Source organism: Juglans regia, chromosome 15 (assembly GCF_001411555.2).
Source record: "Juglans regia cultivar Chandler chromosome 15, Walnut 2.0, whole genome shotgun sequence".
Taxonomy (NCBI): Eukaryota; Viridiplantae; Streptophyta; class Magnoliopsida; order Fagales; family Juglandaceae; genus Juglans; species Juglans regia.
The window spans coordinates 968,004-983,302 of NC_049915.1; the positions used below are offsets into that span (position 1 = coordinate 968,004).

Below are 15,299 nucleotides of genomic sequence, written 5' to 3' on the forward strand. Positions count from 1 at the left end.
TTAAATATTATTTCATGATCAGTTCTGGGACCGTTACCCTTTTTTTAGACCGCAGATCATAGAAGTAATAAGAACCGATCATGCATCAATCTTCATTTCCATTGAATGATGAATCCACCATTAACATCTTCTTCTGAGAGCTGTCAATTGAGCAACCCTAAACATGATGTATCTTCTAAACCCAACTTCAGCCCAAAAAAAAAAAAAAAGAAAAAAGAAAAAGAAGATCATCATGACGCAAAGGTTCTTGTAATTGACAAACTGCAGCAAATAGAAAATGTCCACGCCTATACGATATATGGTCCTCTTATTGATTAATTCTATCATTATAAAAATAAAGAAAATGAAAGATGAGAAACATATCATATTCCATGCATTTAATCTGTCAATTTTCAAGCTGATCATTAGGGAAAGAAAAAAAAAATTAATAAAATGAAGTATATATAATAATAGAGATGATAGATTTTCTGAGATAATTAACAAACATATATATCATTAATATTAACAATGGGTAATAAGAAAACCAGATGGCACCCATTTAATTAACAAGGACGTAAGGAAGCATTTCACAAACTCATGACTCTGGCACAAGAGTTATTTAAGGTAGTTGCAGCTTACTCATGGTGGTGTAGCCAAACACAGAAACACTTGGAGAAAGTAAAGAAAAGCACGCAGTTAATTAAAAGATCAAGACATGACTTGGGAAGAAATTCTGTCTTCGTTTTTTAATTCTCTAACCAAAAAGATGGTGGTGCTTCTTTCCATGAGCCTCTTCCTCCTCTTCCTTTGCCTCTTTCTTCTCATGACGCTCGTGGAAGGCGAAACCACCGGCCCCAACTGCAGCTGCTGCTGCAACCTCCTCTTCTATCTTGTGCCTGTGGCCATGCTCCGGGTCTTTCTTCGCCTCATGCTTCTCATACTGACACAAATTATCAGAAAAAAGAGCAAGAATACAAAAAAAGTGGGTCAAAACTCTAAAAGTCTAGCCTTAACAAAGATTTTAAAACCTATATTATTCATGTTGTTTGCAGCTACGTACTATATATAAATATATATATATATATATATATATATATATATAAATGAGATCGAAGAAAATAACATATATTTGAGAAAAAGAACGAAATAATTACCAAGGCATAAGCGCCAGCTGCGGCAGCACCAAGCTTGCCAACCTCCTCGAGATGCTTGTGGTGCTTCTTTTCCTTCTCGTAGTCGACCTGATCAGGCTCGGTGGTGACAGCAATCACTTCTGTAGTCTCGGAGTACTGGCCGGTGCCGCCGCAATAAGCGACGTTCGAGTAGACATTGTCGACGGGCTTTTCTTCATCCTTGTGGTGGAAGAGGCCATGGTGGTGGTGCTTTTCCTCAGCCATGATTTTTGGTAGTAGTAGTGGCACTGATGATAGGTGTTTTGGAGTGTGAAAGAGGACACTAATGAAAGAGAGAGATTGTTTGATGTGTTGTGGGAGAGTGGTTTGTGTGGGGGTTGGCATTTATAGGGGAAGGCCATGGCCAACTAGTGCCATAGACTCATGACTTGCTAGCTCTTTTCTTCATTTTAATTTGTGGGTGGCCATAATGTTGTCATGGATGGTCACGATCGATTTCTTTGGGCTCACGGATCTTCTTTAATTTTCTGCTTTATATCCACCATTTTTGGATAATGCTTTTTTTTTTTTTTTGGAGGGGCATGTTTTGTCTGTGGGTTCTGATCATCATCTTCATTTGCGGTTATTAATATAGTGTTCCTAGCCCAATTCAACATAAAGTGAACCATTTTCTCTAGAAGCATGGCATGCATGACTGAGGAAAATGGTTTGTTATTATTATATATATGCTTATTATAGAATATATTTATAATATTCTAGTATGTATATATGGTAATACGATTTATTTTCTACCATATTTAGTTTATTGTATAAATCAATTATTAGTATCTGTATTTCCATTCTTTCTCTAACCTCATCCACCTATAAATACAAAGACATATGTTATATATTCAAGAACAATTGAGAATGCACGATGTTATGGTACATTAACAATATTTCTGAAAAATGCAACGCATGCATGAAAAAAAAAAAAAAAAAAAACGCATGCATGAGACAGTAATAAAGATAATATAGGTTGAAGAAACTCTTCCTTCATCTTATATATAATTCTCATTTGCACTTGTCGATATGAAGAATAGTATTGATTTACTGAGAATTGAAGCCTATGTTTCGAAGCGGGAATGATATCTTGTCTCATATATATATAGCTCCTTTATAAAACAACTATTTGTCCTATATATATATATATATATATATATATATATATATATATATATATATAACCTTGTTATTCCTCTAGTAATTAAGCAATATTGGCAAATACAACATGAGCAATAGAGATATTCAAGATCAATTGAGGCCACTAGAGTATAAATTGGGGTACTTTTGGTTTGGATATCGAATTATATGCATGCTAATCACATTCATGGTTTTCTCAAATTACTTAATTATGATGAGTGGGTTTTTGGAGTTTCAACACCTATATTGATGAAGATGGGATCTCCTTTTAAAATGGGAAGAGAGATATATCTTAATCTTATAATATATAGTACATTTTACCTTAATTAATCCCAGATGACATTCTTGCTTTGAAGTGAATATATCCTACAGTTTTGTCTATAAGCATGATCCCCATGAAATGTTTTATGAAAGAGAGATAAACGGATCGATCAACATGAAGTGAGTCTTATAATATTTATTGAAAATTTAATACTGTTGACTCTTCTAATTCATATATCTATTTCTCTCCTATTTAACTTAAACCCTAGATTAATTCATATAAATACAACTATAAGAGATATTAATATTCCATCCAAATCCATATGATCATATAATTTCTAATCTAATTATGAAAGTTTTTTCATGTACTGATCACCATATAACTTTCTGAGAAAAAAAATCAAATCTCTTAATTATCTTAATTTAATGGGCCAATATTGTTGCTTCCAGAACCCTCTTTCTTAACCCAATTAAAGGAAATTTAGTTTATTTGAAATCACACTATAATATTAAAAAAAAAACTTCAAACTAAAGAAAAGTACTCCATATATATATTGGTTAGCTATATATATATAATGATATATATACAAATTAGCTTATAAGATTTTTTTTATGGAAATTTAATAACAGTATGTACAATAAATTAAGTTTAAGATCACGATCGACTTTGATGCTTCATGTCCTTCTAGAAAAATAGTATAATTTCTACATATATTAATGGTCGTTAATGGTAGGTAAGTGTAAACTTCATCCATACCATCTTCTTATAAATTGCCTTTACACGTATATAGGTACTCGGCGGCCTTATGATCACCATAAACAGGCCAATTCTTCAAAATGGTCCCAAAATGAAATAAATCCTTATTATTAAGGCAGCTAGCTCAATGTAGTAAAATCCTCCACATGGCACTGACGTCACGACGTACGTGGCTCGATCATATAATATATAAATTAAATGCTAATTATGAGTAGATGTGCAAGTCCTTCATATTTCTGTTAATTTATAAACATTTATATTATATTTGCTACCATGAAAATGACCTTATTAACCATGCATATGGATGCTCACTTCTTAAAATACCCTATTTGCATAGACATAAAAGAAAAAGAAAAAAAAGGTTAATTAGTTAGAAATTAAGAGAAATTAATTAGAGGAACACAATCTTTAACGGGTAGATGATCTTGATTATTGAAAGTAAAGATTATGATCACAGAGTGATATTTAGAGTGCAAATTTAAAAGTTATGGTAATTTATTGGAACAAAATATATTCTCTTCAAAAGGCCTAATATTGTTGGTTCAATTGAAGAATAATATACAATTTCTTATTTTTTAAGTGTTTATTTTGACTTAATTAGTGCATGTTTGGGATTGTAATAAGAAATAATTTTTTATTTTTTTTTATAATAGTACTGTTTTTAATTAATGTAGAAAGCCGTTTACTATTTGGTAAACATACATCTAATTAAGACGATTTTAAAATTAATTCCTTTTAACTTTTTAAAATGTAGAATATATTAATTTGCAAAGACTTTTCAATAAAAATTTCAATTTAATTTTTAAATAAAAATGAACTTTCAACTGTTTTTTAGGTAGTACTGCTTAAAGCATTGATCTTTATAGACTTATCAAACATTAAATTTTTTCTTTAAAACAACTTATAGGTTGTTGAAAACACTTTTTAAACTTTAAACAACTTCACAGCCAGATAGCTTTACGTGAGTTTTGACTTATTTTAACTTCTAGTACGTCCTGATCTCACAAATTACATTAATGCTAGGTGGCTCAATGAACTTTGGTCCTTTTTTCTCCCAATAATTTAATATGAAATTTGACATTTCAACCTAACAATTAGGATTTCAATTCAAACAGATTTTTTTTTTTTTTTAATTTTCCAGAAAATAGTGGAGGGCAAGGAAAATTAAAGGCTGAAATTGCTGATCTGATCATACTAGCTAGCTCATGGGGGTAATAGATGATGGCAGGTGGCGTGGCCCCATCACCATGCATTTCAATGGTTTTTTGCTTTTATTTTATTTTTTTGTCGGCAAAGATCAGTAGTATATTCACACCAAAGATAGTCATTTCTACAATTTATCTCCCTCAAAATGTGATTATTTTTATCAGTAAATTAATGTTTCATATCATATGCATGGCCTCTCTTTCTCCACACCTCGCCTTTTTAATATATATATATATATATATATATATATATATATAAAAGAAAAAAATCACCCAAAAATTAAAAAAAATAAAATAAAATTGTCACTTTGTAAGGTACGTACGTAATATATAGCCACTTCACTGTCGATCCACCACCTCTTTATTATAGTTTATTAATTGTATCATTAATCTTCCATCACTATTAAAGTAGATTAATTTGGATTCGACTAAAATAAAAGATCACACGATATTTATGTCTCGTAAATTTTAAGAAGTTAATAGCGAGAATTAATTTTAGAGTTTACATGAAAATCTAATGAATTAGATGGAAATTAGAATATTGTCGAATATAATTTAGACAAAAAACTGTATTTTTTCTGAATTACTTATCATTAAATACGGCTTATGAATTAGCAATATGTACCTTTTCTTTGAGAAGTAACTTGAGAAAATTATGAATTGTAACAACTAATAAAATGGTACATAAAAAACAGATAAGTATTTGCAAATATATATAGGAAAATGCTTGTTCGCCCCCTTCACTTTGCCCACTCATTTTGACTGTTGTGTATTTAATTTTTTTTTATTTAATGATTAAGAAATTGATTTTTAGTATATTAGTGTATTTTTTTATTTTTAAAAATATTTAAATATGTTAAAAAATATAAAATAAAATAAAAACACGCAATTGGCCTAGTGGTCAAATTGAATGGGCTACTCTTGGCGACTCATATATATATGATTAATATGGTATTGCAATTTCATTTTGGTTATTTTGATTGCGATGCACATGACTAATTGAGTAATGCTAGATATAATCGTGGAGTGCGCAAGGGTACATAATCATTTTGAAAAAGATTGGGGCCCATTATTAAAAAATTAATTTTTTTTCTTTTTCATGTGGATCGAATTTACACACTTTTTTTTAAAGAAATTGTGCTACACTTACGCAATCCACGACTGCAAATATCATTTCACTTTATGCAATTACTCACGAACATGACACTATGCATAGATAAAAGACTTTTATTTTATATATATAAAAGAAAACAATGTAAAATATTGATCAAAGTTTGTTAAGGTTATTGTTTCAATTTTAGAAGTTAGAGTAGAATGGGAAAAGGCATTCACGTGAAATAAATATAATTCTATTTTGTTGAATCTTTAATGATGTCAAAATATCCATGTGAACAACACTAATATTAGAGTCGAAATCATTCCACGTGTTTGCATGTCTTTCTCTCATTTTAAGTTTTAATTGAAATGTAGCCGTAAAATCTAAGAGATCATCCTATATTTCATTTTGATGGAGCATTATAGAAATCTGTGGGAGAAGAGAATCGGATGAAAACCCAATTAAGGGGACAATCAAAAGAGAAAAATAAAAGAACACAATTAGATAATTAATGAAAAGTGGTCTTGACCCATGGAAGAAAGATGGATGCATGTGTTCATGCATGGCTGGTGATCATCAGATTAAAATTCTTGGGCAGAAATACAAGTTGCATGCAATAATACTCCATTTCTAGCTTTTGTGCTAAATGATGAAAAATAACATCTGATCTCTCTAATTTTTCATATTCTGTTTGTGGTTGTGGGTGGCTGCAACTTTGGATAAAATAGAGAAAGATCGATAAATATGATGATTAAGGGCATGCATTAATATTATATTTATATAAAAAGGTTGCTTTAAAAATTGCCAATTCTGTCTGTGGACCCAAAAAAGAGACGCTCAGATCTCAAAACTAATCCGAGTGAAGTGAACATATAAGCTGTATTATTAATGTTGGATGTGTTTTGCCTAGAAAATAATTAATTTGATCTGATCAAACCCCTAAAAAGTTAGACACATCCAAACAATAAAAAGGTCAAAAAGGAAAAACTAAAAAATATCTCATAAAAATAAATTTATAAATTGACGTAGTTTGACTTACGATGTTAAATTATAAATCTACTTTTATTGTAAAACAGATTTAACGTATTACATGAAACTATATCAATTTATGAGTATTCCCTTCCCAATCATTCCAATCATTTCCCCTTTTATATATTTTCAACAATTGCATTGCTCCACATTTTATTTTTAAAATTTTTGTATTTTTCTTATTTGATAAAATGAAATATGTTTTGAAAAATTTAAATTTTAGGGGAGATGAAACAGAACCTAGAACTAATAAAATGTCCAATAATAATTTGAGAATTCAAGAAATAAATTGTGATAGCTTGAGATGCAAAGAAATTACTCTATAATCAAAGAAAGAAAGGCTATTTATTAGGCCCAAGGTTTTTGCTTCAAAGATGCCTAATTCGAAACCGAACCTGGACGGAATTGTGCATTTGGTGATGATTAATTAATGAGATATTGCATGAGCCTCGTGTTTGGATATAAAGAAAAGAAAAAGGTGTATACATTCGTATCTTGCAAGATGGCGTAGTCGACAGCATAAAACGGGTTGTCGTACAGTGACATTAATTTTTTGGATATGGATGGAATTAGGTCTCGATGGGTCCCATCGTAATCACGTTTTGTGTAGCCACGCTTGCCCTCATCACGGGGTCCACTTGGATTATTATTATTATTATTTTCATTGGGTCACGTAAAAAATTCTATCAACCTTGAACTTAAAAAAATAGATATTTTGGGCTGCTAAGCTGGATTGGCATGTTGGAAGAAATACAAGCCCAGCTAAAGGACTGAACAGTGTAGCCCATCTTAATTGAACAAGCCGGGCTCGTTGCAGACTCAAAAGTCAAAACCAATAAACCAAACATAATGCTAATGTATTTTCTTCATGAAAAAGTGTACCGGTCGTCAGATTTTCACAGCCTTGGATAAATGGCGAATGAAGTTCAAGAGTGAGCAGCTCAAATTAATCAGTAACTGCTTGGACAACACATGAAAATCTGGTAAGTTTCATTATTTGTCTGTTTCATGAAAACGATTTATCAAACACTCTTCAGGGTCTAAAATATTCCGAATGTGAGTAATCAAATTGGAGTGTTGACCGTAGCATATGCAAGCTAAATATCCTCCATATAGTAGGCAATGAACACCAACCTGGAAGATGCATGTATGTGCTTCACACACAGAAAAACTTCCTTCATCCCCATGATAAGAAACAACAGCACTGCTCCCAAGATGAGGCTGGATATCCCTTGTACTAGAATCTTTCCTAGTTCCAAGCCAGCTGAACTCAATGGGATCTTTGACTGCTCTCAAATACTGGCAACCGTGAATTAGAAATCCCCAAACCGTTTGTGTGATATTAGTGACACAATCAAAGAACTCACTAGATATGTTCTCCAAATCTGTACTTTGAACTTCCCTGTGATGTAGAATGGCTATAAACTTTTGCATCAATGAGCACTTGGAGCAGATATGTTTGGAGAGAGTATAAGAAAGGTTTGTTGCAGGCAGGCCGCATTTGACAATTATACTCCATACTGAGCTTCTTGCAAGAGTTAATAGGGATTCTCCAGCACCTATCCAGAAATTTGCAACAGATGCAATTAGAGAAGGTTCGGACTGAAACAGATGGTGAGTTGCTCCTGCAAGCAATAATGAATATGCTGCACTGATCCTGCTCAAGTCCAGAGCTTCCAAGTGATGCTCTTCCATTCCAGAATATAGAGTCAACAAGTCACTTGCACGGACTTTATATGCCGAAACCAGTGTTGTATAGGCATTTAGAGAGAGGTAGTGCAGGGGATGCAACTTGAAGACTGGCTGAGATTTTTCTTCCCTACCTCCTAGCTGCTCATAAAGGAGACCTTGAGTGAGCATGTCCTCAAGCTTCTTGCAACATGATTCTGAATCACCACTTTCCAGATATTCAGTTATAGCATCATTAATATGATCAGTCAAGCTTTCAATTGTACCGTTAATATAGATGTCTTGACCAGAAAGTAAACTGGAAGATTGAAGACTAGCAGGAGAAACTTCCTAAAAAGGAAAATAGCAAAAGATTTCCTGTTTAGGTCATGTTCACGAATATGTTGGCTATATGAACGCTAAAGTGCATCAAAAAGTAAAATGTGAAGAGGCAAATGGAAAGATATCACTGGGTTGTAGTTGTAAGCTCCTAGAGTGAATTCAAAGCATGAGGACATCAAGCAAATACATAGTATGGCTTTTTCACCAAAATCTTACTTGCAGAATGTGATCCACATAGGTCAGATGCGAAGAACTACATCGCCTACAACAGCAGATAAACCAATACTTTGACCATAACTCCAATTGCCTCATTTCCTGGGGAACCAATGTTTCACATAAAATGTAAGAATGAAAGAACAATGATTCAGAATCACAAATAATAAATAGATTCCAAAAGGGCTTCGAAGAAAACAAGTTAAAAGTAAAATCCCAATAAATCAACAAAAAATCTAAACATGTAAACATTAGTTTTATCAATACATTTGTTCATAGAATTTCCCAAGTTTAATATTTCTTACTCAATCAATGGAGTAATAAAAAAAACAAGACAAACAGGTTGATAAGCCTGATAAACACAAGTAGGATTACCAAAGTGGCAAAGTTTTAATATTTTTAATGTCGTTCATCGGACTCTGATAAACAAAAGTAGGTGAAATAGGAAATATACCTTAGGATGCAACAAGTCAGTGTAAGCAACAGTCACTTCCTCCCCTTTCTTTATCCTCTTAATACTCCTAACAACAACTTTTGGACCATTATTCTCCCTCATCTCACCTGCAACAATGAAGATTACAATCCGTTCATACGCTTATGCAACTTAAAAATTAAATTTTTTTATAAAAAAGGTTTAAAAAGATAACCCAAAGATATACCATATGATAATTCACTAATGCTACAAACACCACTCTCTATCTGCAACAAAATAGACGAATTAATCTCACTCACAACTCTCCTAGATTTCAAAAAATAGTTGAAGAATCGGCGAAAGATGATTACTTGAGTTTCTAGGCCATGGCGGGCGCATGGGACAATCCTAAGCCTCGCTTGAGCGCAACAAGGGGGTGGAGAGGACAGAAAAAACCGGTAAGAAGCGTTGGGGGAGCAGCTGTGATTGATCCAAGAGAAGCTGGGGTCGTAAACAGCAATACCGAGGGTTCGCCCCGAGTCATCCTGCACCTCCACGGCGTTCGTTAGCACCAGGCACAGCGCCGCCTCCTCCAAAACGAAGTCGTTTGGCTCCGAGGACCCATAGCCCTCTCTCATCTTCCTCGCCGCGGCCATGACCCTAGCGCCATCGCGAATTCTCTCGACAAACTCTTCGTCATAGCCAGTCCTCGCGAGCAGTTTGTCGCGGTTGGTGAGCAAGCCGGCGAGCCGTCCGTTTGGGACGGAGCGACACGAGGCGGGGAGGGAATGAAGGAAGCGGAGGGCGGCGCGGAGGTCAGAGGATTCGCCGAATGATGATGGATGGGATCGGAGGAGGTGGAACTCGGCGCTAGAAAAATGGAGGGGGGAATCGGAAGAGGAGCAGCGAGGGGAGCAGTAGGAGAGGAGGTAGGGAGGGAGAGGAAGGGGAATATGGGGAAAGGTGGGGCGAAGAGGGAGAGGGGAGAAGCAGGCGGAGCAGTGAGAGAGGAGGAAGGAATCGTGGAGGGAGAAAGAGAGAGGAGGGAATGGTGGGGTAATGTCTTGCCCCATTTCTACATCCTCGCTGCCTCTCATCTCCATCTCTGCTATCAAACTGCACGACATAGGGACGCTCGGAACAGGGCGACAAAATGGACAACATTAATTAGAACAAAAAATTAAGCTCACGTGGATTTTTATTCAGCAATTATAAAAAATATTTAGAATAAAAAAAATTATAATTTCATAATAAATGGACAACATTAATTTGATATCATGAGATCTACTAAACCATAAAAGAGTTTAGAATAGAAAATTATCAAAAATCTTTAATCGGCCAATTTTCAATAAAAATATTATTTTTTATATAATGGTTATTGAACTCGATAAAAAATTGGATATGTCACTTTAAAGGCAATCTTAGGGCCCGTTTGAATAGTAAGATAAAATAAAATAAAATGAGATGATTTATGAATAATAGTAAAATTATTAATTAAAATTATATGAGATGAAGTAAAATAATTTGAAGTAAAAATCATCCAAACAGGCCCTTAATGTAGGGTTGCTACTGAAAAAAAATACTTGATAATTTGAAGTAAAAATTAGCTTTGGTTATCATGGTTACTTGATAATTTGAAGCAAGAAATGCTTTAGCACAGATTTTATAAAAGTAAATTAAAAAATTGATGTGATATATTAAATTATAAAATTATTTTTATTAAAAAAATAAATCACATCAAACTATGACAATATGTAAATTTATTTTTATAAAATCTTTTCATGCAATTTATCGATCAAAACCAGGGGAGTCCAAGAAGAAATAGAGCTCTCTTTGGGTGATTCATTGATTTGTTTCTCCTGTGAAATGTAAATAAATAAGCAGATCGATGCAAAAAAGAAGCCTTCAGACAGCCAATCAGGCATTCGTATTTCATCCTCCCAGCTAACTCTGTTTGGTTGACTTAATTAGCTACCAGCAATTCACCCAAGACATAACAGTGAGGACCCTGAAATCATTAACCCTGCTAGATATAATGGACGAATGTTCCCTGGAATCAACAAGAGAAATTTATTTCTTCCTCATCAAAATTTAGATACAGATACAACTTTTGTGCAAATCCATTACAGTCGGAATGATCTACTGCCAAAGTTTGTTTGACCTTTCCTTAACATTATCAAGGGTAGCATGGCAAGAAACTCAATATATTTTTCAGTACAACATCAGTTGCAAAAAATTTAGAAAGGAAGCTCCCAAAGAAGGATAGAAGAATCTCCTGTGCAATCTTCGTTTATGAAATCCAGTTTCCCAATGTAAAAGCTGGATTTCTTTTCTGAACTGAAAAATATTAACCAAGTATGAGAGAGACGGGAAGGAAACAAAGAAAGAGCACAGAGAAGAAAATGGTGGAGACAAAACTAAAGGTTTACCTTACCTATTGCTTAACTTTCAGAGAGTTTTCGATTCGTTGGATGAGCTGATCTGCTGTTAAAGCACCCTCCTGAAAATAATTAAACCAACAACTCTTTGATCAAAATCAACATAATTTCACAAATAGCGATGAGAGAGGGAGCAGTACTTGAGTTCTATGGTGCTATTTATTTTCTCTCAGTGATGTAAACTAATCATTGTTAAGTCCCAATAACTGCACATATACTCCATTAAGGAACATAATCGTTGCCAAGCAACAGACTTTGATTTGTCCAGACCGGACCATTAAAAGGAATTTTTATTTTTGATAAGTAGGACCATTAAAAGGAATTACAGAGTTTCCCTAAAACTCCTAAAACCAAAAGCCAATTCAACCAAATGTAGATAAAATTGAAAAATACAAAAATAAAAGGTGTTAGTCTACATATTTTGAGCCTGCATAAAGATTGGAAATAATAAGACAAATCAAGTAACTAAGAGTCAATACAATTTTAGGCATGTGTGAAATTTTACGTGTCCTTGTAGAAGTTTAAGAAGAGACTTCAATGCACTTCCATAAATTTATACATAAACATCCTAAAGATGTTAAAAAACCAAGTTCCACAGGAAAGGAAGCGAGACGAAAATTAAACTCACAAAGCGATCATAAGGTTCTCCGTCCCTAAATAGAATGAAAGTAGGCAATGCTTTGATTCTGAATTTATCAGCAATGCTAGGGTACTTCTCAGTGTCTATCTTCACCACCTGGATCTTATCTTGCAGCCGAGCACTCACTTCATTGAGAACGGGGCCCATAAATTGACAAGGACCACACCTGAAAACCATAACTCGGGTAACTCATTCTTCAATTTTAATCTTTTTTGCTATCATAAAAACAAGGAATTCATGACAAAGACCTTCAACAGCAACCTATAGTGTGAAAAATATCATATGCTATTAAGAATAAAGATTTAATCACAAGATAGCCATCACAACTTTCCACATAAGTAATTTTTTTCCACAGTATCATTTCAGGTGATAAATTAGGCTGACAACATGGTCAGAGACCATCTCAGCCTGACCCCTCTTTGGAAAAATATGAAAACAGAAAAAAGGGGAAGTTACACAAAAGCGGGGACGAACGCACCAGGTTGCATAGAAGTCAACCAATACAGGTTTGTCAGAATTAGCCAGCAAATCATCAAAAGAGGAAAATGACTGCTTCTTGGCTTTGACCTGCATGAAATATTTGTGTTACATACAAATCAATCGTTATTTCAGAAGAGAAATTCAAACTTAGAAGTCATAGCATACAAGTACTAAGAGAATCCAGTTTTTAGTTATTTATAGCTGCTATATAGTCAAATTGAATAACAGTTTTGTTGCATCCAGTTTTACTGATATTTATAAATTTCTCAGAAATGTATAAAGAAAAGGCTGAATTCTTATAACATAACTGAGGAGTACCAAACAGACTTATTATAGCCTCATGAGCAAAAATGAGTTCAAGTTGGGTGATAAAAAATTGCATTAAATGCACAATTTGAAATATATTGCGTTTAGAACAGACATTAAACACATTAAATACATTTTCAAGAATTGTACACTCGAAGAATGAGAAACATGAACAAAGAATAATTTCATCTTCTTCATGTCATGACTAACAACATAATGGGTTGAAGAATTTCTAATCTTGACTTTTGACAGCTGATTACTGGTTAAATGATCCCAATGGCTATGTGATTTTGAGAAGTTAACTAGAGCTTCCTCTAATATAAAAAATTGAGAATTTATAAGCAACAAGTAGATTACAAGTCAAAGCTCAAGATTATTGGGAGGTACCGTTATAATAACAGAAAAAAATAATTAAAAAAAAGGAAGATGTAGTTTTCAGGTACCAAAATATAGCCACAAAAAATCCTCTTCACACGTTTAGTAAAAACCTCTAGAAATTACTTAAATCTGAAATGGTACTATGCGATTAAGTCTGCTTTGCCATACAGTATCATGCCTAATCCATGGCATCAAGATTGCATAGAGGTCTTCAGCGAGAAAGCAATTGTTACGATCCCACATTGACTAAGTATGGGATTAGTTGATGGTTTATAAGCTCCTAGGCACCCTTCCCTTGTAAGCTAGTTTTCAAGGGTGAGTTCTACCTAGTGGGTTCATAACAAATGGTATCAGAGCCACCCCACATCTAAGGCCATGTTGCGACAATTGCAATCGTGCGGCACGGGGGGTGATGCCGGCATGGCAGTGTTCGCCCGGAGCTAGGAAAAGACCTAGCGCACAGCCAGCCCGTGTGAGCGCCGGGACCGCCGTGGACGTCGGTTGCGGAGCGTGGTGGTTGTTACGATCCCACATTGACTAAGTATGGGATTAGTTGATGGTTTATAAGCTCCTAGGCACCCTTCCCTTGTAAGCTAGTTTTCAAGGGTGAGTTCTACCTAGTGGGTTCATAACAGCAACTCACGTATATGTCACGTTACTTTCTCTTCCTAATAGAATCGGAAATTGTTCTTCTCCTTATTGAAAGCAATAACTTGAACTAGTTCTATTATTACGCTTAATAAAGTTGAGATCTTCGTTTCTTAAAACCCAGAAACAAATCCCAAATGACTTTTCTGTAACCTCGGAGCTGCTAATCTGACATATCTTCGCAGTAACTACTAAGAAGATTAAGTTCTAGAATAATGTTAATAATAGTAAGAAACCAATTCAACTAACTTCAAAGAAAAAGATTACGACGAATGAAAAAGAAAAACCAGATTTTCGGTTATTCGTTCCAATTTTCTAGGCAAACAGAGCACGGTTCATGAAATTCGAAATTGTTACCAGAGGAAGAACTCGAGGTCGCGAGGGAGAGCACACCCCAGTGTTTCCAACTCTAAATTTCTGAGTGTGTAGAGGAAATTGCAGAGAAGTCGACGAAGACAACTTCGAGGAACAAGACGGAGCCGCTAAACGATTACAGCTACCCGAATCGAAGGAAGGAATCGTCAAAACAGATACTGAAACCGCCATTTGAAGCAGATTCCAGAAAAAAATGCCACGGAAAACTTGATGAAGTTTGGATAATCGGCGTAAAGGAAGGGAGAATATCTGCTTGTTTGAAGGGAAAATGAAATCCGAGAAAGAAATAAATAGTAGCAGAAAGCGCGAGTGAAGCAACGAACATTTTGATGTAAGTTGGTAGCTGTTGGATGGCGTAGACTAACTAACAAAGTTATTGGATCGGACGGACAGAAAAAGCCCAGACTGAATATTTTGGCTCGACTGTCGTTCCGCTTAACTTTATGACAGGCGACGAGGAAAATTTGTTGCTACGTGCCGTTGAAGAAGTTTAGATTTGGCGGCTGTGGCTCCTCCTACCTAGCGTCTTCTCGGAGCGTTGAAATTTGAATTACAAAAGAAAATAAAATTAAAAATGCACAAATATTATAAAAAAAAAGGTATAAAAACTGCAAGAGTTGTGAAATGATTAATATTAATTAGTATTTTTTTTTCAATTTGAATTTCGAATTTTAAATTTTTAGCATTTTTAATAGCTGATACATAAACACGTATGATTATGCAAGTAAAATTACAAGTATAGATAACATTTTGCATAAAA

The 15,299-nt window shown here is 34.2% G+C and overlaps 3 protein-coding genes across 4 annotated transcripts; all 3 read right to left on the reverse strand.

Moving 5' to 3' along the window:
• Nucleotides 1-442: 442 nt before the first annotated feature.
• Nucleotides 443-1,484, reverse strand: LOC108980112 (abscisic stress-ripening protein 1-like). The gene is made up of 2 exons (XM_018950939.2): nt 1,134-1,484; nt 443-919 (listed from the first exon to the last, which is right to left on the reverse strand). Exons 1-2 carry the CDS (start codon nt 1,374-1,376, stop codon nt 734-736), a joined length of 429 nt encoding a protein of 142 aa, XP_018806484.1. The 5' UTR covers nt 1,377-1,484; the 3' UTR covers nt 443-733.
• Nucleotides 1,485-7,597: 6,113 nt separating this feature from the next.
• Nucleotides 7,598-10,413, reverse strand: LOC109008536 (protein SET DOMAIN GROUP 41-like). Its single transcript, XM_018988656.2, has 5 exons — nt 9,646-10,413; nt 9,522-9,561; nt 9,317-9,423; nt 8,866-8,964; nt 7,598-8,658 (listed from the first exon to the last, which is right to left on the reverse strand). Exons 1-5 carry the CDS (start codon nt 10,399-10,401, stop codon nt 7,633-7,635), a joined length of 2,028 nt encoding a protein of 675 aa, XP_018844201.2. The 5' UTR covers nt 10,402-10,413; the 3' UTR covers nt 7,598-7,632.
• Nucleotides 10,414-11,320: 907 nt separating this feature from the next.
• Nucleotides 11,321-14,832, reverse strand: LOC109008535 (thioredoxin-like protein slr0233). 2 transcript variants are annotated; one of them, XM_035685933.1, is made up of 5 exons: nt 14,522-14,832; nt 12,831-12,919; nt 12,341-12,518; nt 11,704-11,774; nt 11,321-11,611 (listed from the first exon to the last, which is right to left on the reverse strand). In XM_035685933.1, exons 1-4 carry the CDS (start codon nt 14,708-14,710, stop codon nt 11,709-11,711), a joined length of 522 nt encoding a protein of 173 aa, XP_035541826.1. In that variant the 5' UTR covers nt 14,711-14,832; the 3' UTR covers nt 11,321-11,611; nt 11,704-11,708. The 2 variants fall into 2 exon arrangements, with proteins under 2 accessions (XP_035541826.1, XP_035541825.1); XM_035685932.1 differs by having other exon boundaries at nt 11,709-11,774; nt 14,522-14,831.
• Nucleotides 14,833-15,299: the final 467 nt, after the last annotated feature.